The 26,338-nt window shown below is 42.7% G+C and overlaps 1 protein-coding gene across 1 annotated transcript in view; it reads right to left on the reverse strand.

The window, feature by feature from the left end:
- The window catches only part of LOC135552634 (coronin-2B-like), a 36,105-nt gene extending 10,636 nt beyond the window's left edge, over window positions 1–25,469 (reverse strand). The window contains 9 exon segments of the mRNA XM_064984364.1: window positions 779–879; window positions 1,202–1,306; window positions 1,864–1,980; window positions 4,995–5,159; window positions 7,083–7,230; window positions 8,044–8,162; window positions 21,325–21,486; window positions 21,489–21,533; window positions 25,147–25,469. Coding sequence (XP_064840436.1) covers window positions 779–879; window positions 1,202–1,306; window positions 1,864–1,980; window positions 4,995–5,159; window positions 7,083–7,230; window positions 8,044–8,162; window positions 21,325–21,486; window positions 21,489–21,533 — 962 coding nt within the window. The 5' untranslated portion in view covers window positions 25,147–25,469.
- Window positions 25,470–26,338: the final 869 nt, after the last annotated feature.

A 26,338-nucleotide genomic window follows, 5' to 3' on the forward strand; every position in this document is an offset into this window, starting at 1 on the left:
CTGTATAGGTGACATTACCATTAGTAACATCACATAATAGTCCTAAATGACTTAAATGTAAATGTAACATTACCTTAGACATCACCATAGTCCTGCTACTGTATAACATTACCTTAGACATCACCATAGTCCTGCTACTGTATAACATTACATTAGACATTACCTTAGTCATGTTACTGTGTAACATTACATTAGACATCACCATGTTACTGTATAACATTACCTTAGACATCACCATAGTCATGTTACTGTATAACATTACATTAGACATCACCATAGTCCTGTTACTGTATAACATTACCTTAGACATCAGCATAGTCCTGCTACAGTATAACATTACATTAGACATTACCGTAGTCATGTTACTCTATAACATTACCTTAGACATCACCATGTTACTGTATAGCATTACCTTAGACATTACCATAGTCATGTTACTGTATAACATTACCTTAGACATCACCATAGTGATATTACTGTATGATATTACCATAGTGGTGTTACTGTATAACATTACCATAGTGGTGTTACTCTATAACATTACCTTAGACATCACTGTAGTGATGTTACTCTATAACATTACCTTAGACATCACCATAGTGATGTTAATGTTTTAACATTACTCTTTTAAATCATTGATCATAGATTTTTTTATACACGATTTTTGACTCAGAAAAAGAGCAACAACCTTACTGAATGAAAGCTAAGATGTGACTGAGCAAACAAACCCAAACCCTTGGTCTCTGTCTGTAAGGGTCGACCCCGGTGAGTCTGTCACTTACCAAGGCCTTTCTGTGGGGCAGGGGAGCGGAACTCCATGAGATACTGCAGGTATGGCTTCTCTGTGGTGATCTCATAGTAACGGATGTTGCCATCGCCCTGTGAATGGAATGGATGTACTTGTTTACTATCTGACCCAGATGTCTTCCTATACTGTACATGTACATATATGTTTTACCCTCACTGTTCCTGACAGGGGTTGTTGACGAAACAGAAAGGGAATACCAGCATTGAATCAGGGAAATACTATTTAACAATCTTTTTGGTTAACGAGTCTCACATCTACTTAAACCAATCAAATGATGTCTCACATCTACCTAAACCAATCAAATGACTAATTTGTCTTTAAAAAAAGATCCACTACATGAGTACACACTTATGTTCACACTGTTCATTGTGTTGTGTAAGGGGCAGTGCTCACCTTTCCTGCCAGGTACAGCATGTGTGTGTCTGCATCATAGAAAGGAAACAGCAGCCCTGAGAGACCGTCTATCTCCTCTTCTACCATGGGCATAGACAGGTCCTCCTGTGGGACAACACACACGCGCGCGCACACACACACAGGGATCAGACATTGTTCCTGAACACACACACACTTGAGGACACACGCAATCCTTAATTGAGGATATACACACAAGTGCAGTTGCACATATACACACTCACACGCACGCACACACACACACACACACACACACACACACACACACACACACACACACACACACACACACACACACACATTACACACACACACACACACACACACAGACACACACACACACACACAAGGGAAACACGCCCAGCACGCCTCACCTGAACACACACACACACACAGTTCCAGACACAGACTGTCGTCAGCAGACACGCACGCACGCACAAACACACACACACACACTGGTGGGGAACACACATAGAGACTACTGTAACGGGGCATTATACACACTAAATGTGGGTAACACACAGACAGAGACACAGACACGCACGCACGCATTATATTCACACTAAATGTGGGGAACAACACACAGAGACACACACGGGGCATTACAGCCCGACATCCCAGCAGGGGGTCCCCGGCTGCCTCACCTGATCCAACAGTGCAATCTGTCTGGTGTTCCACCGGGACACACCTGTCGTCAGCAGCCTCTTCATGTTGCCCAGAAACACCACTCTGTTCACCCTGTGGTTCTTACAGCTGGCGTGCTGGTGGGGAACAATCACACAGAGACTACTGTAACGGGGCATTATATTCACTCTAAATGTGGGGAACAATCACACAGAGACTACTGTAACGGGGCATTATATTCACTCTAAATGTGGGGAACAATCACACAGAGACTACTGTAACGGGGCATTATATTCACTCTAAATGTGGGGAACAATCACACAGAGACTCTACTGTAATGGGGCATTATATTCACTCTAAATGTGGGGAACAAACACACAGAGACTACTGTAACGGGGCATTATATTCACTCTAAATGTGGGGAACAATCACACAGAGACTACTGTAACGGGGCATTATATTCACTCTAAATGTGGGGAACAATCACACAGAGACTACTGTAACGGGGCATTATATTCACTCTAAATGTGGGGAACAATCACACAGAGACTACTGTAACGGGGCATTATATTCACTCTAAATGTGGGTAACAATCACACAGAGACTCTACTGTAACGGGGCATTATATTCACTCTAAATGTGGGGAACAATCACACAGAGACTACTGTAACGGGGCATTATATTCACTCTAAATGTGGGGAACAATCACACAGAGACTCTACTGTAACGGGGCATTATATTCACTCTAAATGTGGGGAACAAACACAGAGACTCTACTGTAACGGGGCATTATATTCACTCTAAATGTGGGGAACAAACACACAGAGACTCTACTGTAACGGGGCATTATATTCACTCTAAATGTGGGGAACAAACACAGAGACTCTACTGTAACGGGGCATTATATTCACTCTAAATGTGGGTAACAATCACACAGAGACTACTGTAACGGGGCATTATATTCACTCTAAATGTGGGGAACAATCACACAGAGACTCTACTGTAACGGGGCATTATATTCACTCTAAATGTGGGGAACAATCACACAGAGACTACTGTAACGGGGCATTATATTCACTCTAAATGTGGGGAACAATCACACAGAGACTACTGTAACGGGGCATTATATTCACTCTAAATGTGGGGAACAATCACACAGAGACTCTACTGTAACGGGGCATTATATTCACTCTAAATGTGGGGAACAATCACACAGAGACTCTACTGTAATGGGGCATTATATTCACTCTAAATGTGGGGAACAAACACACAGAGACTACTGTAATGGGACATTATATTCACTCTAAATGTGGGGAACAATCACACAGAGACTCTACTGTAACGGGGCATTATATTCACTCTAAATGTGGGGAACAATCACACAGAGACTCTACTGTAACGGGGCATTATATTCACTCTAAATGTGGGGAACAATCACATAGAGACTCTACTGTAACGGGGCATTATATTCACTCTAAATGTGGGGAACAATCACACAGAGACTACTGTAACGGGGCATTATATTCACTCTAAATGTGGGGAACAATCACACAGAGACTCTACTGTAACGGGGCATTATATTCACTCTAAATGTGGGGAACAATCACACAGAGACTCTACTGTAATGGGGCATTATATTCACTCTAAATGTGGGGAACAATCACATAGAGACTACTGTAATGGGGCATTATATTCACTCTAAATGTGGGTAACAATCACACAGAGACTACTGTAACGGGGCATTATATTCACTCTAAATGTGGGGAACAATCACACAGAGACTCTACTGTAACGGGGCATTATATTCACTCTAAATGTGGGTAACAATCACATAAAGACTACTGTAACGGGGCATTATATTCACTCTAAATGTGGGGAACAAACACAGAGACTCTACTGTAACGGGGCATTATATTCACTCTAAATGTGGGGTAACAATCACACAGAGACTACGGTAACGGGGCATTATATTCACTCTAAATGTGGGGAACAATCACACAGAGACTCTACTGTAACGGGGCATTATATTCACTCTAAATGTGGGGAACAATCACATAGAGACTACTGTAACGGGGCATTATATTCACTCTAAATGTGGGGTAACAATCACACAGAGACTACTGTAACGGGGCATTATATTCACTCTAAATGTGGGGAACAAACACCCAGAGACTCTACTGTAACGGGGCATTATATTCACTCTAAATGTGGGGAACAATCACACAGAGACTCTACTGTAACGGGGCATTATATTCACTCTAAATGTGGGGAACAATCACACAGAGACTACTGTAATGGGGCATTATATTCACTCTAAATGTGGGGAACAATCACACAGAGACTCTACTGTAACTATGTAATGGGGCATTATATTCACTCTAAATGTGGGGAACAATCACACAGAGACTCTACTGTAACTGGGGCATTATATTCACTCTAAATGTGGGGAACAATCACACAGAGACTCTACTGTAACGGGGCATTATATTCACTCTAAATGTGGGGAACAATCACACAGAGACTCTACTGTAACGGGGCATTATATTCACTCTAAATGTTGGGAACAATCACACAGAGACTCTACTGTAACGGGGCATTATATTCACTCTAAATGTGGGGAACAATCACATAGAGACTACTGTAATGATACCTTACAGGGCCATTATATTCACTCTAAATGTGGGGAACAATCACACAGAGACTCTACTGTAATGGGGCATTATATTCACTCTAAATGTGGGTAACAATCACATAGAGTGACTACTGTAACAGGTAGGCATTATATTCACTCTAAATGTGGGGAACAATCACACAGAGACTACTGTAACGGGTGCATTATATTCACTCTAAATGTGGGTAACAATACCACACAGAGACTGTACTGATAACAGGGTAGCATTATATTCACTCTAAATGTGTGGTAATGAACAATAGTAGCCACATAGAGACTGACTGTAATAACCTTACAGGGGCATTATATTCACTCTAAATGTAGGGAACAAACACAGAGACTATATTAATGGGGCCTTATATTCACTCTAAATGTTGGGAACAATCCCACAAATACTCTACCTCAATCACATTATATTCACTCATTTATATGTACTCTGTAAAGGATAGTGAAACTTTCTCTGCTCGCTGTAAGACTGACCTGTAAGACTCTCCCGGAGCGTGGCTCGATGACACGCAGCTTCTTGTCTTTACAGCTGGTGGCCAGCAGGCTGCCGTCTGTGTTGAAGGACATGCACACGATGACGTCAGAGTGACAGTCGATCATCTTCACCGGCTCACCTATCTCCAGGTTCCAGATCAGGATCTGGATGGGACAGTAGTAGCCAGTGATCTGTAATGAATCATATCAGTGATCTGTCAGTTCAGTGATATGTAATGATCTTAGATCATATCTGATCAGTGATTGTAATGATAAAAGCCAGTGATCTGTAATGAAATGGCCAGTGAAATGACTTACCCTGAACTCCAATAAAAACTGTACATTTTATTTGAGATTGTACTATTACAAATATTTTTAGCCAGTGATCTGTAATGTGCTATGTTGTGCACTAATGAATGTGACCCTGTTGTGTAATGATACCTTACAGTAGTAGCCAGTGATCTGTAATGATACCTTACAGTCGTAGCCAGTGATATGTAATGATACCTTTCAGTCGTAGCCAGTGATCTGTAATGATACCTTACAGTAGTAGCCAGTGATATGTAATGATACCTTACAGTCGTAGCCAGTGATATGTAATGATACCTTACAGTAGTAGCCAGTGATCTGTAATGATACCTTACAGTAGTAGCCAGTGATCTGTAATGATACCTTACAGTAGTAGCCAGTGATCTGTAATGATACCTTACAGTAGTAGCCAGTGATATGTAATGATACCTTACAGTCGTAGCCAGTGATCTGTAATGATACCTTACAGTAGTAGCCAGTGATCTGTAATGATACCTTACAGTAGTAGCCAGTGATCTGTAATGATACCTTACAGTAGTAGCCAGTGATCTGTAATGATACCTTACAGTAGTAGCCAGTGATATGTAATGATACCTTACAGTCGTAGCCAGTGATCTGTAATGATACCTTACAGTAGTAGCCAGTGATCTGTAATGATACCTTACAGTCGTAGCCAGTGATCTGTGATGATACCTCACAGTAGTAGCCAGTGATCTGTAATGATACCTTACAGTAGTAGCCAGTGATATGTAATGATACCTTACAGTAGTAGCCAGTGATCTGTAATGATACCTTACAGTAGTAGCCAGTGATCTGTAATGATACCTTACAGTAGTAGCCAGTGATCTGTAATGATATCTTACAGTCGTAGCCAGTGATCTGTGATGATACCTCACAGTAGTAGCCAGTGATCTGTAATGATACCTTACAGTAGTAGCCAGTGATATGTGATGATACCTTACAGTAGTAGCCAGTGATCTGTAATGATACCTTACAGTAGTAGCCAGTGATATGTAATGATACCTTACAGTAGTAGCCAGTGATATGTAATGATACCTTACAGTCGTAGCCAGTGATCTGTAATGATACCTTACAGTAGTAGCCAGTGATATGTAATGATATCTTACAGTCGTAGCCAGTGATCTGTAATGATACCTTACAGCAGTAGCCAGTGATATGTAATGATACCTTACAGTAGTAGCCAGTGATATGTAATGATACCTTACAGTAGTAGCCAGTGATATGTAATGATACCCTACAGTAGTAGCCAGTGATCTTTTATGATACCTTACAGTCGTAGCCAGTGATCTGTGATGATATCTTACAGTCGTAGCCAGTGATCTGTAATGATACCTTACAGCAGTAGCCAGTGATCTTTGATGATACCTTACAGTCGTAGCCAGTGATCTGTAATGATACCTTACAGTCGTAGCCAGTGATCTGTAATGATACCTTACAGTCGTAGCCAGTGATCTGTAATGATACCTTACAGTAGTAGCCAGTGATCTGTGATGATATCTTACAGTAGTAGCCAGTGATATGTAATGATACCTTACAGTCGTAGCCAGTGATCTGTAATGATACCTTACAGTCGTAGCCAGTGATCTGTGATGTTACCTTACAGCAGTAGCCAGTGATCTGTAATGATACCTTATAGTCATAGCCAGTGATCTGTAATGATACTTTACAGTCGTAGCCAGTCTGTGATGATACCTTAAAGTCCTAGCCAGTGATCTGTGATGATACCTTAAAGTCCTAGCAAGTGATAAGTGATAATACCTTATAGTCATAGCCAGCACTGAAGAGGATTCCACTGCTGGTGGGGTGCCACTCGATGAGGCCCACACGCCTGCTGTGTCCATACAGCTCCATCATGGCCTCTGTCATATTCCGCCTCAGCCCTCCCTCTGGGATCTCCCATACTCGTACCACACACACACACACACACACACACACACACACACACACACACACACACACACACACACACACACACACACACACACACACACACACACACACACACACACACACACACACACACACACACACACACACACATGCACATGCGAAGTTAAAGCTTTGTCACAAATGGTTCTTCCAAATGGACAATGACCCCAAGCATACTAACAAAGTTGTGGCAAACTGGCTTAAATACAACAGAGTCAAGGTATTGGAGTGGCCATCACAAAGCCCTAACCTCAATCCTATAGAAAATGTGTGGGCAGAACTGAAAAAGCGTGTGCGAGCAAGGAGGCCTACAAATCTGACTCAGTTACACCAGCTCTGTCAGGAGTAATGGGCCAAAAGTCACCCAACTTATTGTGGGAAGCTTGTGGAAGGCTACCTGAAACATTTAACCCAAGTTAAACAATTTAAAGGCAATGCTACCAAATACAAATTGAGTGTATGCAAACTTCTGACCCCCTGGAAATGTGATGAAAGAAATAAAAGCTGAAATAAATCATTCTCTCTCCTATTTTTCTGACATTTCACATTCTTAAAATAAAGTGGTGATCCTAACTGACCTCAGACAGGGAAATTGTACGAGGATTAATTGTCAGGAATTGTGAAAAACTGAGTTTAAATATATTTGGCTAAGGTGTACTTTAACTTATGACTTCAACTGTAGCTGCACAGTCAATGAGTCAGCAGAAACAGCAGTTTTGTGTGTGTGTGTGTGTGTGTGTGTGTGTGTGTGTGTGTGTGTGTGTGTGTGTGTGTGTGTGTGTGTGCACTCACAGAGGAATCTTCAGAGCAGGAAGCTATGATGTTTTCAAAGAAGGGATTCCATTTGATGTCCAGGACATTGCCTTGGTGGCCACACACTTTGGGGTGGTGGGGGTCGATGCGGCCCGCCTAAAACGGAAGAACAAACATACTGATCATATATTGAGGAAAGAACAGACTTCAATGGCTTTCTATCACCATTACTGATATGTACATGACTATGTATTTTCCAAATGATGACATCACACATATAGGCCATATGTCAAGGTCATTTTTAAAAATATCTTTATTTAACTAGGCAAGTCAGTTAAGAACAAATCCTTATTTACAATGACGGCCTACCCTGGCCAAACCCAGACGACACTGGGCCAATTGTGTACCACCCAATGGGACGCCCAATCACAGCCAGTTGTGATACAGCCTGGAATTGAGCCAGTGTCTGTAGTGATGCCTCTTGCACTGAGATGCAGTGCCTTAGACCGTTGCACCACTGAGTAACACCAGCCGGGAGCCCTCAGAGGACAACACTGAGTAACACTAGCCATGTAAAACAGTTAACACTGCCCTACATATGTCAAGGTCAGAGGGCACCACTTAGTAACACTAGCCATGTAGCCCTTCAACACTGCCCTACATATGTCAAGGTCAGAGGGCACCACTGAGTAACACCAGCCATGTAAAACAGTTAACACTGCCCACTTAGTAACACTAGCCATGTAAACAGTTAACACTGTAAACACATATGTCAAGGTCAGAGGGCATGTCAAGGTCAGAGGGCACCACTTAGTAACACTAGCCATGTAAACAGTTAACACAACCCTACATATGTCAAGGTCAGAGGGCACCACTGAGTAACACTAGCCATGTAAACAGTTAACACAACCCTACATATGTCAAGGTCAGAGGGCACCACTTAGTAACACTAGCCATGTAAACAGTTAACACTGCCCTACATATGTCAAGGTCAGAGGGCACCACTTAGTAACACTAGCCATGTAAACAGTTAACACAACCCTACATATGTCAAGGTCAGAGGGCACCACTTAGTAACACTAGCCATGTAAACAGTTAACACAACCCTACATATGTCAAGGTCAGAGGGCACCACTTAGTAACACTAGCCATGTAAACAGTTAACACAACCCTACATATGTCAAGGTCAGAGGGCACCACTTAGTAACACTAGCCATGTAAACAGTTAACACAACCCTACAAAATGTATTGGATAATTTGATGACCCCAGTCAAATAACGACTCTTTAAAACGTTCACCCTGAGAGAGAAATGTTGACGTAGTGTAACTGAACCCTTGGGCTGCTAATAAAACATGATGAATGTGTACTGATGCTGTAACAATGTTTCCCAGCTGATCCTTCAATTACCAAACACACTCAACACTTGGCTGTTAAAGTCAATCAACATAAACACAATGCAGCCGAGAAATACACATTGGAGAAATAACATCATTTCCTTTGTTTTGAAGAACCAGGGACAACCAAAGGATTGTTATTGCAATGTGCCTCTACGTCCACAGTGAGGCGCTGGATTAGCAGACTTGGATGGATCATGGCTGAGACCTCTCCATGTTGGTCATGATGTCATGAATGTTTGATGTCACTTCAATCCACTGACCTCCTTCTTATTTCCTCAGAGACATATGGCTGAGAGCTTCAGGCCATGCCTGAGTGGAACTGGCTGTGTGTGTGTGTGTGTGTGTGTGTGTGTGTGTGTGTGTGTGTGTGTGTGTGTGTGTGTGTGTGTGTGTGTGTGTGTGTGTGTGCACGTGCATTTTTATATTTATATATACAGTACATTCAGAAAGTATTCAGACCCCTTGACTTTTTCCACATTTTGTTACGTTACTGCCTTATTCTAAAATTGATTACATTTTTCCCCCTCGTCAATCTACACACAATACCCCATAATGACATCACAATACCCCATAATGACATCACAATACCCCATAATGACATCACAATACCCCATAATGACATTGCAAAAACAGTTTTTTACACATTTTTGCTAATGTATTAAAAATAAAAATCTTAAATATCACATTTACGTAAGTATTCAGATCCTTACACAGTACCTTGTTGAAGCACCTTCTCGAAGCCACTCCTGCATTGTCTTGGCTGTGTGCTTAGGGTCGTTGTCCTGTTGGACCTTCACCACAGTCTTAGGTCCTGAGTGCTTTGGAGCAGGTTTTCATCAAGGATCTCTCTGTATGTTGCTCCGTTCATCTTTCCCTCAATGCCAGTCCTTGCCACCGACAAACATCCCCACAGTGTGATGCTGCCACTCACCATGCTTCACCGTAGGGATGGTGCCAGGTTTTCTCGAGATGTGACGCTTGGCATTCAGGTCAAAGAGTTCAATCTTGGTTTTAGCAGACCAGAGAATCTTGTTTCTCATGGTCTGAGAGCCTTTTGGCAAACTCCATCTGGCCACTCTACTACAAAAGCTGCCAAAGGTGCTTCAGCAAAGTGCTGAGTAAAGGGTCTGAATACTTATGTAAATGTGATATTTCAGTTTTCTATTTTTAATACATTTGCAAACATTTTTAAAAAGCAGTTTTTTCTACGTCATTGTGGGGCATTGTGTGTAGATTGTAGAAGTTATTTTTGTATTTTTTAAATCAATTTTAGAATAAGGCTGTAACGTAACAAAATGTGGAAAAAGTCAAGGGGTCTGAATACTTTCCGAATGCACTGTACATCCTGTATTTGTGTGTGTGTGTGTGTGTGTGTGTGTGTGTGTGTGTGTGTGTGTGTGTGTGTGTGTGTGTGTGTGTGTGTGTGTGTGTGTGTGTGACAAACCAACGGCAGCATTCATAACTTGGAGTATCCTTTTCATGGCAGAACAGATATATAGCTTGTCCCTTCCCAGGCTTTTCAGAAAAAGAGTCCAATCTCAACAGCTTCCCAACAGTACAACTTTACCAACTATTCTCAATTAGTGTGTAATTTACTAATGTAGACTTTCTTCCAGAGATGTCTTCTATTAGCTAAACTCATCATCTCCTGTTTGATTTCCCATAGGTCCTCAATACTCAACAGACATGTCAGATGTCAGTTTTAATCAGAAATATTCATTACTCATTAGCTGAGGGAAAGTGGGCAACACATCTGATCAAATATTAAAACAAAGCCTGATATCATCTTGTAGAAGCATGTTGGGCCTCAGTGAAAATCTTACAGGATTATGCCATTATTAAATCGGTTATGGAATTCGAAGTCTTTGAATATTAATAAATAGAGGACAAAGGGAGGCCACCGGGCTGACGCCAGGTTGAATCTGGATCACAATTCTGAGATGGGGTGAACGAGACCTTGGGTTGAACCAGGCCCTCTGGGCATTCAGTACACTGGTTGGTTCCCTTTAAGGGTTAAAGACAAAAGACTTCCAATTACAGTTGTTCTCATGATGTCATCTGGCAACAGCCACACAACACATTATCACCAGAGACTCTCTAACACAGGACTGTTATACCCTGCTGTGTTCACCAGAGACTCTCTAACACAGGACTGTTATACCCTGCTGTGTTCACCAGAGACTCTCTAACACAGGACTGTTATACCCTGCTGTGTTCACCAGAGACTCTCTAATACAGGACTGTTATACCCTGCTGTGTTCACCAGAGACTCTCTAACACAGGACTGTTATACCCTGCTGTGTTCACCAGAGACTCTCTAACACAGGACTGTTATACCCTGCTGTGATCACACTTAGACACACAGCAGCTCTAACACTGATATGGAAACAAATGCACACACAGGACACCCTGTGTTCACACACTCACACACAGGACACACACACACACTAACACACACACACACACACACACACACACACACACACACACACACACACACACACACACACAAACAATCACACACACACACACACACACACACACACACACACACACACACACACACACACACACACACACACACACACTGAGTGGTGAGAAACACAAACACACCATTAAGTACATTCTCTTTATACATGTTTACATCATATCTGTAGAACCCATACCTCAGATTCACCTGAAGGTTACATCATATCTGTAGAACTAATACCTCAGATTCACCTGAAGGTTACATCATATCTGTAGAACTAATACCTCAGATTCACCTGAAGGTTACATCATATCTGTAGGTTTAATTAATATCTCAGATTCACCTGAAGTTTACATCATATCTGTAGGTTTAATATCTCAGATTCACCTGAAGTTTACATCATATCTGTAGGGTTAATACCTCAGATTCACCTGAAGGTTACATCATATCTGTAGAACTAATACCTGTAGGTTTAATACCTCAGATTCACCTGAAGGTTACATCATATCTGTAGAACTAATACCTCAGATTCACCTGAAGGTTACATCATATCTGTAGGTTTAATATCTCAGATTCACCTGAAGGTTACATAATACCTGTAGGTTTAATATCTCAGATTCACCTGAAGGTTACATCATATCTGTAGGTTTAATATCTCAGATTCACCTGAAGTTTACATCATATCTGTAGGTTTAATACCTCAGATTCACCTGAAGGTTACATCATATCTGTAGGTTTAATACCTCAGTTTCACCTGAAGGTTACATCATATCTGTAGAACTAATACCTCAGATTCACCTGAAGGTTACATCATATCTGTAGAACCCATACCTCAGATTCACCTGAAGGTTACATCATATCTGTAGGTTTAATTAATATCTCAGATTCACCTGAAGTTTACATCATATCTGTAGGTTTAATATCTCAGATTCACCTGAAGTTTACATCATATCTGTAGGGTTAATACCTCAGATTCACCTGAAGGTTACATCATATCTGTAGAACTAATACCTGTAGGTTTAATACCTCAGATTCACCTGAAGGTTACATCATATCTGTAGAACTAATACCTCAGATTCACCTGAAGGTTACATCATATCTGTAGGTTTAATATCTCAGATTCACCTGAAGTTTACATAATACCTGTAGGTTTAATACCTCAGATTCACCTGAAGGTTACATCATATCTGTAGGTTTAATATCTCAGATTCACCTGAAGTTTACATCATATCTGTAGGTTTAATACCTCAGATTCACCTGAAGGTTACATCATATCTGTAGGTTTAATACCTCAGATTCACCTGAAGGTTACATCATATCTGTAGGTTTAATACCTCAGATTCACCTGAAGGTTACATCATATCTGTAGGTTTAATATCTCAGATTCACCTGAAGGTTACATCATATCTGTAGAACTAATACCTCAGATTCACCTGAAGGTTACATAATAGTTGACAACTCAACCAAATGTAAATCCAAAGTCGACGTTGAAATGACATCTGTGCTCAGTGGGATCTCTCTCTCCACAACGCCTGAATCTACCAGCATGGCAGTGGGGGTGGTTTTCCGATGGTTAAACTGTGACTGGTGACATCATTTTCATACTTCTTCTACTCATGTTTTTCCCTTCTTCCCTGTACGAGAGTCAGAGCCTCTGTATGTTATTTCCATTACACTACTCCAGCCCTACTGACATATTTTATTGATTTTATTTCACCTTTGTTTAACCAGGTAGGCGAGTTGAGAACTAGTTCTCATTTACAACTGCGACCTGGCCAAGATAAAGCAAAGCAGTTCAACACATACACCAGCACAGAGTTACACATGGAGAAAAACAAACACACAGTCAATAATACAGTAGAAACAAGTCTATATACAATGTGAGCAAATGAGGTGAGATAAGGGAGGTAAAGGTAATAAAAAGGCCATGGTGGCAAAGTAAATACAATATAGCAAGTAAAACACTGGAATGGTAGATTTGACAGTAGGTGAATGTGCAAAGTAGAAAGACTGGATAGTATAGCATTTGTGAATTTGTGTATTTATTTATAATAATGTATAGTATTTCATAAAACAAGGCAGAGTTCAGGTGATGCACACAATATTGCTCCTGTGTGTCTGTGTGTAATGCTGTGAACATATTCATAGACTCAAAATCAAAACCAGATTTGTAAGCCAATGAATAACAGCCAACAAATGCTATTACAACCATAACAGTGAATTTTCAGACAGGTGTTGTGGAGGGATTGTGTATCAAACAGGTGGTTGTTTCGTTTTTCTTCTTAGCCAGCTTAACCATTAGATGACATTACCTTAGTCAATGACCAGAATGAATGTTGACTGAATTATTTGTTTTCTGCTTTTTAACAAAAGACAGGACCTGTTCCGACAGAAGAAGGCTATTTTAATTATACATTCTTAACTAACTCTTCTTTGAAAAGATATAGTAGCTTTATGTACATTTTTTGTAAATTCAGATACCCAAATATTTATAAGCGTGGACACGATCAATGAGGGCACCATTCAAAGTAGGTATGCATTAATCATCAGATACATTTTTACATGATTTGGAAAATAATATATACTTGTTTTTACCTGCATTAGGTAACCATTTCAGTTCAACAAAAGCGTTCTGCAGGGCAATAAAGACAGATTAAAGCTCTGATAGAGTCTAGTCAGCTGTGGGGGCAATAGCATGCACCACAGTGTCATCTGCATTCAGGTGACAATATTGTTAATGTAAATAGTGAAAAGAACAGGACCGAGAATCAATCCCTGTGGGACTCTATGTTAAATCCAGAAAACCTGATTTAACACCATCAGTAAACACACACTGTATTCTGTCCTTTAACATAGTTTCAAACCAGCCTGGTCATGATCAATTGATGAAAGCCTTTGAATAAGTAATGCGCAATCCACAGTGTTGAAGGCTTTAGACAGGTCAAAAAAAGGTGTGCACAATGTGTTTTCTCATCCAAACAATTAAAGACATAATTTAAAACCAAAGAAGAATCAGAGATGATGCTATGACCTGGTCTGGAACCTGACTGGTGTACATTTAGAATACATTTCATTGTTATAAAATATCTAAACTGAGTATTTACCAAGGATTCTAGAATCTTTGCTGGGCAATAGAGTTTGGACATGGGACTATAATTATTTATCATACGGGTCAACACTTCTGTGAAGGGGGCGTATATGAGCCGCCTTTCAGACCCTGTGGATGGTACTAGAAATAAATGTAGGGTTAAATATGTGTTGAAGGTTCTGCAATCAGACGAGCAGAAAGCTGCTTCGAGGAGGGCTGGGAAAGTAGCCCAAGTAGCATGGGAAAGTAGCCCAAGTAGCATGGGAAAGTAGCCCAAGTCTTACACCGAAACACATGAGCCAATTATGAGGCAATTGAACAGATAAAAGCCATGAGCTCAGCCAGATGAATTACAACACAGTAAGCTGAATGACTCTGGATACACATGACAAAAGAGCCATTGATGCCTGATCCAAGTGAAAGTTGTAGAATGCTTTGGGACCATGACAGGGACAGGGTGGGGCATTCTAGGTAGTGTAGTATAACTTGGCATGAGGTGGAAAGAGAGAGACCATGGCAATAAAGAATGGAAGATCTTGGAGGAGAGCGGTATTGTTCACAGCTTGTCCCATCAAAGACCATCGTTGATGGAAGTGCCAAAACAACTAACAGCAATGAGAAATCCCTCATAACTGCCAATATGGTATTAATACGGTATATCTGCAACATTTAATGGAGTGGCTTTCATATTTCACCATATTTCACATGGTGAAAATGCAGAAACTGATGTATCTATGCCTTCTTCTCTCCTATTCAATAAATAGCTGTCAAATACTAGAGCAGAAATCCCCCACAGTGGTTTTCCATTGTAGTGTGTTCCACCCTTTTCATTCCTATAACTGCTTTTCCCAATTAAATATTGGTTCTGCAGAGATGTATTTTTCCACTCTGTGCCAGCTGCAGATCTCCGTCTTGTACCCTGGATTGGACTCTATTCTACAACTTCAAATGAAACAACATTGGCAGGGTATCCTAGTGGTTAGAGTGTTAGGCTAGTAACCAGAAAGTTGCAAGTTCAAATCCTCTGTGCTGACAAGGTACAAATCTGTTATTCTACCCCTGAACAAGGCAGTTAACCCACTGTTCCTAGGCCCTAATTGATATTAAGAATTTGTTCTTAATGTTTTGTCGTAAGATCGATAAACTTACACAAACATTTGGATTGCTTTCGCTGTAATGTATCATTTCAAAATCTGACATGACAGGTGGATTAACAAAAGGCTAAACTGTGTTTTCCTATATTGCACTTGTGATTTCATGAATATAAATATTTGTAGTAATATTTATTGAATGTAGCGCTATGCTATTCAGCGGTTGTTGATGACACTTATCCCGATAGGGGGATTGCAGCCATAACAAGTTAACACATTGACAGACTTTCAGCATGCTTAAAGAGAAGGGAAGTACATGTTGAGTGCCCTGACAAATGACCGATGATTGGTTGAAGGAAACTGATAAGAAAAGTGTCAGCTGTATTGTTAAGGTTCAGTGGAGCCTTTGATATTATTGACCCATAACCTTTTGAAATGTAAACAAAAAAAATCACACTACCGTTGAAAAGTTTGGGGTCACTCAGAAATGTCCTCGTTTTCCATGAAAACATGCATGAAATAAGTTGCAAAAGGAATAGGAAATATAGTCAAGATGTTGTTGACAAGGTTACTGTTCCTAGGCCCTAATTGATATTGAGAATTTGTTCTTAACTGACTTGCCTGGTAAAATAAAAACCATCAATGGGGGAAATGTAAAATGTAACTGCTTTAGTTGATTGGAGCATAGTGCTTGCCACACCAAAGCTGGGCTTTAAGTCACTCATAGAACATATACTGTATGTTAACAGAAAGTTGCTTTGGATAACAGCATCTTGCTGAATTATCATATCAAGACATGAACTCAGATGTACACTGCCCTCTGGTAACAGTATGATTTGGCCTGCACTCTGGATAAAAGGCTTTGCAGCCAGAAGCAGTGGAAGTATCTTGGCAAAGTCTGTCTTGAGGAGACATGACTCAGTAAATAGTAGTTGGTCTTTTATATCCCAGGGTGCAGATGGGTTTCATACTAAACAATGAGTGACATCATCTGTATACACTGACAACAACTGATGCTACTCTAGAAAACATATTTGTCCAATTAGATCAATAAGATTGGTGTTGATGAGTGATTTGGGATTTAGAGCCATTAGGCCTAATAACAGTTTTGATTGGTCTCAAAGAGAGGATGTGATTGAGACCCATCATCTACTTAAACGATGATGCCAGAGGGGCCAGTGTTGGGAGGATATATTGGCACGGGTGTTGTTAGGCCAGAGATGAAGTTGAGGGTCGCCAAACCGTGTCAATATATCCTCCAAACTCCTGCTTCAAGGGCATTATCACATTTATACAACGGGTTACCAACATATTCAAACAATGATTGACATATTTTCATAAAAATATATATTTTTATTAATTTATTCATACCATTTCATCCTTCCACGGGATATATCCCCAACACAAATCTACTGTTGGTTCCCAAGCTGGCTGGTCTTTCATTCTATCGGTTTGGTTGCCAGAGACGGGACCCAGTAGTTAGTTTTGTTCTAAATCTATGGACACGACACCAGTCGTTTGTTCTAAATGTTCTGTTGCCATGATGGCTGGCAACGTTCTTATCCATTGCTTGCTAGCTAGCCAACCTTGGCTAACACAGTCACATCAAACAGTGTAGCCAGAATAACAACAAAGTAGCTGCATTTGCGTTTGTTTAAGCTGTTTTCTTGTGATTGTTTTTGGGATACAACCATAACAATGAGCTAATGATGTGAGATTTCGCCTCGCATAGAACATTTGCTCTCTCACCAGGGCACTGTTCACAATCACTTCAAACTGAAGCTGGATTTACAGAAATCTAGCTGCATTTCGTGTTTTTCTATTGACATTTGTTCGTATATATCCATCAACATTTGTCTGATTTCGACTGGCTAAGGAAAGCTGCCCGCCTGTCTGTCTCGTCCTGACTCCTGACACATTCACTACCTTAGGACAGTTGCAGATCAAATTTCTATATTGAAACAATGTTGCAAATGTCAGAGAGACAGACAGCAAGGTTATTACAGATCTCTACTGTTGAAAACCAAATGCACGTCTAAAAGACATGGGAGATAATGTCTAGATGCTTTTTATAGTGGTGATCAAGATTTAACTTCCCTGCCTGGGCAGATGAGACAGTGGATTGTCCAGTCAGATGGAACAGAGTAAATAGGCATTTTAACGTCATAGATTCAGCCGGTGGTAGTTACTGGAATAGACACCGGCTGGAATGCGGTTTTAACCAATCAGCATCCAGGATTAGACCCACCCGGTGTATAAGTAGTAAATATATATACAATCACACAACACAGTATTATCCTAACTCCATGCTAAACCTAAAGGTGAGTGTTCAAAGCTCTCCAGAAAAGGTTTGCTTTGTAGAACAGTAAAACATAAATATCATACGTCATCCAAATGTATTTCCAGTAATCATTGGAATCATTCATGAAAACCAGACTCCTCTTCAGGTAAAATCAACATTTTCCTTCCACAGTCCATACTTTTAAGGTCTTTGAAAGCTACACATTTTCCATTTCAACAATGTCCTTCAGGATATTTAATTGCAAGTCTTGCGTACCATTGTTAGCTACAATGTTGGATTTGGTATCTGGTTGAGGAGTATGGGGTTGGCACTGGTCTTTACAGGGTTAGGGTTGGCACTGGTCTTTACAGGGTTAGGGTTGGCACTGGTCTTTACAGGGCTTTAGGCTTAGGGTTGGCACTGGTCTTTACAGGGTTAGGGTTGGCAGGGCTTTAGGCTTAGGGTTTAGGGTTGGCACTGGTCTTTACAGGGTTAGGGTTGGCACTGGTCTTTACAGGGCTTTAGGGTTGGCACTAGGCTTAGGGTTGGCACTGGTCTTTACAGGGTTAGGGTTGGCACTGGTCTTTACAGGGGGTTAGGGTTGGCACTGGTCTTTACAGGGTTAGGGTTGGCACTGGTCTTTACAGGGTTAGGCTTAGGGTTGGCACTGGTCTTTACAGGGTTAGGGTTGGCACTGGTCTTTACAGGGTTAGGTCTTTACAGGGTTAGGGTTGGCACTGGTCTTTACAGGGTTAGGGTTGGCACTGGTCTTTACAGGGTTAGGCTTAGGGTTGACACTGGTCTTTAGGTTAGGGTTGGCACTGGTCTTTACAGGGTTAGGGTTGGCACTGGTCTTTACAGGGTTAGGGTTGGCACTGGTCTTTACAGGGTTAGGCTTAGGGTTGGCACTGGTCTTTACAGGGTTAGGGTTGGCACTGGTCTTTACAGGGTTAGGCTTAGGGTTGACACTGGTCTTTACAGGGTTAGGGTTGGCACTGGTCTTTACAGGGTTAGGGTTGGCACTGGTCTTTACAGGGTTAGGCTTAGGGTTGACACTGGTCTTTACAGGGTTAGGGTTGGCACTGGTCTTTACAGGGTTAGGGTTGGCACTGGTCTTTACAGGGTTAGGCTTAGGGTTGACACTGGTCTTTACAGGGTTAAGGTTGGCACTGGTCTTTACAGGGTTAGGGTTGGCACTGGTCTTTACAGGGTTAGGCTTAGGGTTGGCACTGGTCTTTACAGGGTTAGGGTTGGCACTGGTCTTTACAGGGTTAGGGTTGGCACTGGTCTTTACAGGGTTAGGGTTGGCACTGGTCTTTACAGGGTTAGGGTTGGCACTGGTCTTTACAGGGTTAGGCTTAGGGTTGACACTGGTCTTTACAGGGTTAGGGTTGGCACTGGTCTTTACAGGGTTGGCTTAGGGTTGACACTGGTCTTTACAGGGTTAGGGTTGGCACTGGTCTTTACAGGGTTAGGGTTGGCACTGGTCTTTGCCAGGGTTAGGCTATTGACACTGGTCTTTACAGGGTTAGGGTTGGCACTGGTCTTTACAGGGTTAGGGTTGGCACTGGTCTTTACAGGGTTAGGCTTAGGGTTGACACTGGTCTTTACAGGGTTAAGGTTGGCACTGGTCTTTACAGGGTTAGGGTTGGCACTGGTCTTTACAGGGTTAGGCTTAGGGTTGACACTGGTCTTTACAGGGTTAAGGTTGGCACTGGTCTTTACAGGGTTAGGGTTGGCACTGGTCTTTACAGGGTTAGGGTTGGCACTGGTCTTTACAGGGTTAGGCTTAGGGTTGACACTGGTCTTTACAGGGTTAGGGTTGGCACTGGTCTTTACAGGGTTAGGGTTGGCACTGGTCTTTACAGGGTTAGGCTTAGGGTTGACACTGGTCTTTACAGGGTTAGGGTTGGCACTGGTCTTTACAGGGTTAGGCTTAGGGTTGACACTGGTCTTTACAGGGTTAGGGTTGGCACTGGTCTTTACAGGGTTAGGGTTGGCACTGGTCTTTACAGGGTTAGGCTTAGGGTTGACACTGGTCTTTACAGGGTTAGGGTTGGCACTGGTCTTTACAGGGTTAGGGTTGGCACTGGTCTTTACAGGGTTAGGCTTAGGGTTGACACTGGTCTTTACAGGGTTAAGGTTGGCACTGGTCTTTCCAGGGTTAGGGTTGGCACTGGTCTTTACAGGGTTAGGCTTAGGGTTGGCACTGGTCTTTACAGGGTTAGGGTTGGCACTGGTCTTTACAGGGTTAGGGTTGGCACTGGTCTTTACAGGGTTAGGGTTGGCACTGGTCTTTACAGGGTTAGGGTTGGCACTGGTCTTTACAGGGTTAGGCTTAGGGTTGACACTGGTCTTTACAGGGTTAGGGTTGGCACTGGTCTTTACAGGGTTAGGCTTAGGGTTGACACTGGTCTTTACATGGTTAGGGTTGGCACTGGTCTTTACAGGGTTAGGGTAAGCACTGGTCTTTACAGGGTTAGGCTTAGGGTTGACACTGGTCTTTACAGGGTTAGGGTTGGCACTGGTCTTTACAGGGTTAGGGTTGGCACTGGTCTTTACAGGGTTAGGCTTAGGGTTGGCACTGGTCTTTACAGGGTTAGGGTTGGCACTGGTCTTTACAGGGTTAGGCTTAGGGTTGACACTGGTCTTTACAGGGTTAGGGTTGGCACTGGTCTTTACAGGGTTAGGCTTAGGGTTGACACGGGTCTTTACAGGGTTAGGGTTGACACTGGTCTTTGCAGGGTTATATTAGGAGTCAATCACACCACGTGTGGTGATCGTTGTTACGTAAAATTGCTGCCGTGGCACCTCCCAAATGGGCGCTACACATCGGTGGTGGAAGGAGTGAAACAATGTCATGTGCTTTGACTTTGAGAAAACGACAACCTAAAGTGCAAAAATACAAATCATTCTCAGAGTAGATGTTTCAGAGAGATATGCAGCCCAGAGAACGTAATGCCTCACTGTTGGCCTGCTGCCATGGTTACCTGGGAGACAGGGATAACTATAAAGGACCCTCCACCGGCACTCTCCGTGACGATGGCCAGGAACTTGGCATTGACGGCACAGAAGTGGTTGTCATGGACGTTCTTGGTGATGGGAATGCCGTCAAAGCAGTGCTCCCGGTTGGCCACTTTAGTAAAGACAGTAGACGTTTCTGAAACTTGGAGCTTCGGTATGTCGGACGCCATGACATCTGATGGAGAAGAGATGGAGAGATATCAAGGAGGAAGTTCAGAAAGGAGTTTCTGCAATGCCAGCACTGGGCTGTATTGAAGGCACCAGTTAGTTGCTGTTTTATCATGTTGAATGTGCTGACATGGTGGTTACTGTATATGCTGGTCAATGTGAGCAGAAGGTCAGCTGTTTAGTTGACAGGTTAGTGGGCATTCATGGTTAATAGCTTAGATCAACCGGCTGGTTGAACAGAATTGGATTATTTTCCAAGATTTAGGAAAAAACACAAAATGATCATACCACATTAGAGTATTAAAGGAAAATGCCACCAAAAGTATAGTTTGGTATTTTGGTCCATTGTTAAAATAGTCCCAAAATGTTTTGAGCAATCAACTTTCAAAATGTAGAAATCATCTCTGTGTGATGCATTTTGTATCTTATGATGCAAAACGCATCATCATATGGTGATGATTTCTGCATTTTGAAAGTTTTTCTTGAAAAATTGATTGCTGACAATCAAATTATTTAAAGATTAGTAAAATGGACTAATTGCAAATACCAAAATGTTGTTTTTGGGTGGAGTTCTCCATTTAACTTTGAGATTGCTGTTCCAAAATCCCTAGAGAAACCCCCATTAGTAAAGACAGTAAAGAGGAGTGTTGCTGTTCCAAAATCCCTAGAGAAACCCCCATTAGTAAAGACAGTAAAGAGGAGTGTTGCTGTTCCAAAATCCCTAGAGAAACCCCCATTAGTAAAGACAGTAAAGAGGAGTGTTGCTGTTCCAAAATCCCTAGAGAAACCCCCATTAGTAAAGACAGTAAAGGAGTGTTGCTGTTCCAAAATCCCTAGAGAAACCCCCATTAGTAAAGACAGTAAAGAGGAGTGTTGCTGTTCCAAAATCCCTAGAGAAACCCCCATTAGTAAAGACAGTAAAGAGGAGTGTTGCTGTTCCAAAATCCCTAGAGAAACCCCCATTAGTAAAGACAGTAAAGAGGAGTGTTGCTGTTCCAAAATCCCTAGAGAAACCCCCATTAGTAAAGACAGTAAAGAGGAGTGTTGCTGTTCCAAAATCCCTAGAGAAACCCCCATTAGTAAAGACAGTAAAGAGGAGTGTTGCTGTTCCAAAATCCCTAGAGAAACCCCCATTAGTAAAGACAGTAAAGAGGAGTGTTGCTATTCCAAAATCCCTAGAGAAACCCCCATTAGTAAAGACAGTAAAGAGGAGTGTTACTGTTCCAAAATCCCTAGAGAAACCCCCATTAGTAAAGATAACAAAGAGGAGTGTTGCTTTCTTCAAAATCCCTTCTGTCCACCCCTATAGTTCAGAGGAATGTTGTCAGTGCTGTCATGGCAATTCAAATCCCATGTTAGTCAGAGTGTGAAATGTTTGCAGTGTGGCAAATGTTCAATGCCACAAGAAAATATTTCACAGAAAATAGCGAGTAAGTAAATAAAGGTAGACCAGAGCAGTCCCTCACAAGTGATTTGAGTCTGAAATCAGCAACTACTAACAAGGAGGCGGCTCCATGAAAGGATTCCTTTGTGTCACATATGTCCTGAACTTGGACCCATGAAACCTTGCAAAACAGTAAGCCAGCCACTTCACTTCCCAGCGAGGGGAAGTGGTCGACTCCATCATAAAAACACTCAAACCACTACTTTTGTTCGTCGTTACCCACAAGCATGTACTGACCGAATTGCTGCCTTGCAGCGTGAGATACATCTATCGTCTGGGTCACACTAGACCGAATCACAGGTGTAGAGCTGGATGGCCCTTAGACACTGATCCAAGGACAGTTTGAGGTTTGTCCCACTAACGATCGATGATACATCAGGGAGGGTGAATAGATCCTAGGTGTGGTAAAGGGGAACGTCTGCTTGCAGACAGTGGCAGGCAGCCTAGTGGTTAGAGCTGAAAGATTGCTGGATCGAATCCCCGAGCTGACAAGATACACATCTGTTGTTCTGCCCCTAAACAAGGCAGTTAACCCACTGGTAGGCTGTCATTGTAAATAATCATTTGTTCTTAACTGACTGGTTAAATACATACATAGAAACAAAACAGACAGGAAGTTCTTCTGGAAAGGAGATTTACGACACTGTCAGATCTGTGACAAGATGACATCACCACAGCCACAATTCAGCATTGTTCTGGGGTGGGAACAGTGCTGTGTGCAAATAGAGATGTCCCTGTTTCCATGCTGCCATGGTCTCTTCCTGTCCTATAGACTGCAGTCTACATCTGGTCTTCAGCTGGTGGAGACCAAGCAGTGAACACAATCCAGTAATCACTCCCATCCCACCCACAGGCAGACCAGCAATCACACCCATCCCACCCACAGGCAGACCAGTAATCACACCCATCCCACCCACAGGCAGACCAGTAATCACTCTCACCCATCCCACCCACAGGCAGACCAGTAATCACACCCATCCCACCCACAGGCAGACCAGTAATCACTCTCACCCATCCCAACCACGGGCCGGCCACTAATCACTCTCACCCATCCCACCCACAGGCAGACCAGTAATCACTCTCACCCATCCCACCCACAGGCAGACCAGTAATCACTCTCACCCATCCCACCCACAGGCAGACCAGTAATCACTCTCACCCATCCCACCCACAGGCAGACCAGTAATCACTCTCACCCATCCCACCCACAGACAGACCAGCAATCACGCCCCCCCCCCACCCCACCCACAGGCAGACCAGTAATCACTCTCACCCATCCCAACCACGGGCCGGCCACTAATCACTCTCACCCATCCCACCCACAGACAGACCAGTAATCACTCTCACCCATCCCACCCACAGACAGACCAGTAATCACTCTGTCGTGGAGGTGAAGGAGTGTGGCGCGGCATTGATATAGCTGGAGCTCGACATGTCCACAGACAGACCAGTAATCACTCTGTCGTGGAGGTGAAGGAGTGTGGCGCGGCATTGATATAGCTGGAGCTCGACATGTCCACAGACAGCCGCTGTCACAGCACTTTTTGTATGTAGATTCTCACCTCTTCCTGCTGTGGAAGTAACGAAATGGTACTCATTCCACTCACTGCACATCTCAATTCCTTCCTAGAATGACGCTGAGCATAATGCTTAGCTTGTTAAAGTATTGATGTGAAACAGCAGAACAGCAGGAAGAGGCCTCAGGGCAGCAGAGAAAGAGCACTGGCATTGAGTTCTCACCACAAGGACACTCATTAATTTGTCACCAGTGGATGGCACGCGGGACTGCGATAGCGCCGGTCGACTAAAGCATGGTGTCTCTCAGCTGGAGTCATGGCAGGGATCCCCGTGCTAGCCATAGCCTACACCTAACTCGTCACCATCTAACTGTTTATGTGATCCATCCATCTCATAACCCCAGGAGATGGTTATGACAGCCTTGAAAGGACAGGAAATACCCCCCAACTCACACACACACACACGCACGCTCGCACGCACACACACACACACACACACACACACACACACACACACACACACACACACACACACACACACACACACACACACACACACACACACACAACACACACACACACACACACACACACAGCCATCCATAGTATATCTGAATTACTCTCCAAAGACCGTCCTCTCAGTGAAAACAATATCTTACCTTAGTGCTGAGTAGAGTAGTGACACTATAGCCCGATCTGTCAGGCCCTCTCAAATTATAACCCCGCCCCTTTCCTCCCTTTTATAGACCAGCTGCAGTCTGACAGTTTCTCCTAGCTTCTCGACGATACATCCAGTCAACCGGCCTACTATGCTCCGCTCACTGTCATCTGTTTCTCCCCTCTTCTTACCCCGTCTCTCCTCTTTCTCCCTTCAAGTCCTGTCCTCCTCCTATGAGCTACCCCTCCCTCTCTCCTGCTCCCTCTCAGCCCCAGGCCAGACTGCTGCATGCAGCCCTGGAGCAGCAGTTAACGCTGCCTCTATCCCTCTCACTGCTATGTACTCCTCTAGATGTGGGCTGCACCACTCACTCTCTCTTTCACTCTCTCTCCCTCCCTCCCTCTCTATATACATCCATCTATCTCGCTCTCTCTCTCTGTGTCTCATTGTGCCAGCCCTATCACTAGCTGGGACTGTAGATAGCCGTTGATAACTATTGAAAGACGTTCTTGGTATTGAATACTTCATACTCTCTTGTTTGCAAATAGAGAGGTCGACGGCTATACAGAGTATAAATGTTTCCCTACGCATGTTTCCTTATGCACGTTTCCCTATGCATGTTTCCCTATGCCTGTTTCCCTATGCATGTTTCCCTACACATGTTTCCCTATGCCTGTTTCCCTACACATGTTTCCCTATGCATGTTTCCTTACGCATGTTTCCCTACACATGTTTCCCTACACATGTTTCCATATGCATGTTTCCTTACGCATGTTTCCCTACACATGTTTCCCTATGCATGTTTCCCTACACCTGTTTCCCTACGCATGTTTCCCTATGCATGTTTCCTTACGCATGTTTCCCTACGCATGTTTCCCTACACATGTTTCCCTACACATGTTTCCCTACACATGTTTCCCTACACCTGTTTCCCTACACATGTTTCCCTACACATGTTTCCCTATGCATGTTTCCTTACGCATGTTTCCCTACACATGTTTCCCTACACATGTTTCCCTACACATGTTTCCCTATGCATGTTTCCTTACGCATGTTTCCCTACACATGTTTCCCTATGCATGTTTCCCTACACCTGTTTCCCTATGCATGTTTCCCTATGCATGTTTCCCTACACATGTTTCCCTACGCATGTTTCCCTACACATGTTTCCCTATGCATGTTACCCTATGCAT

The sequence above is a fragment of the Oncorhynchus masou genome, chromosome 2 (genome assembly GCF_036934945.1).
Source record: "Oncorhynchus masou masou isolate Uvic2021 chromosome 2, UVic_Omas_1.1, whole genome shotgun sequence".
Taxonomy (NCBI): domain Eukaryota; kingdom Metazoa; phylum Chordata; class Actinopteri; order Salmoniformes; family Salmonidae; genus Oncorhynchus; species Oncorhynchus masou.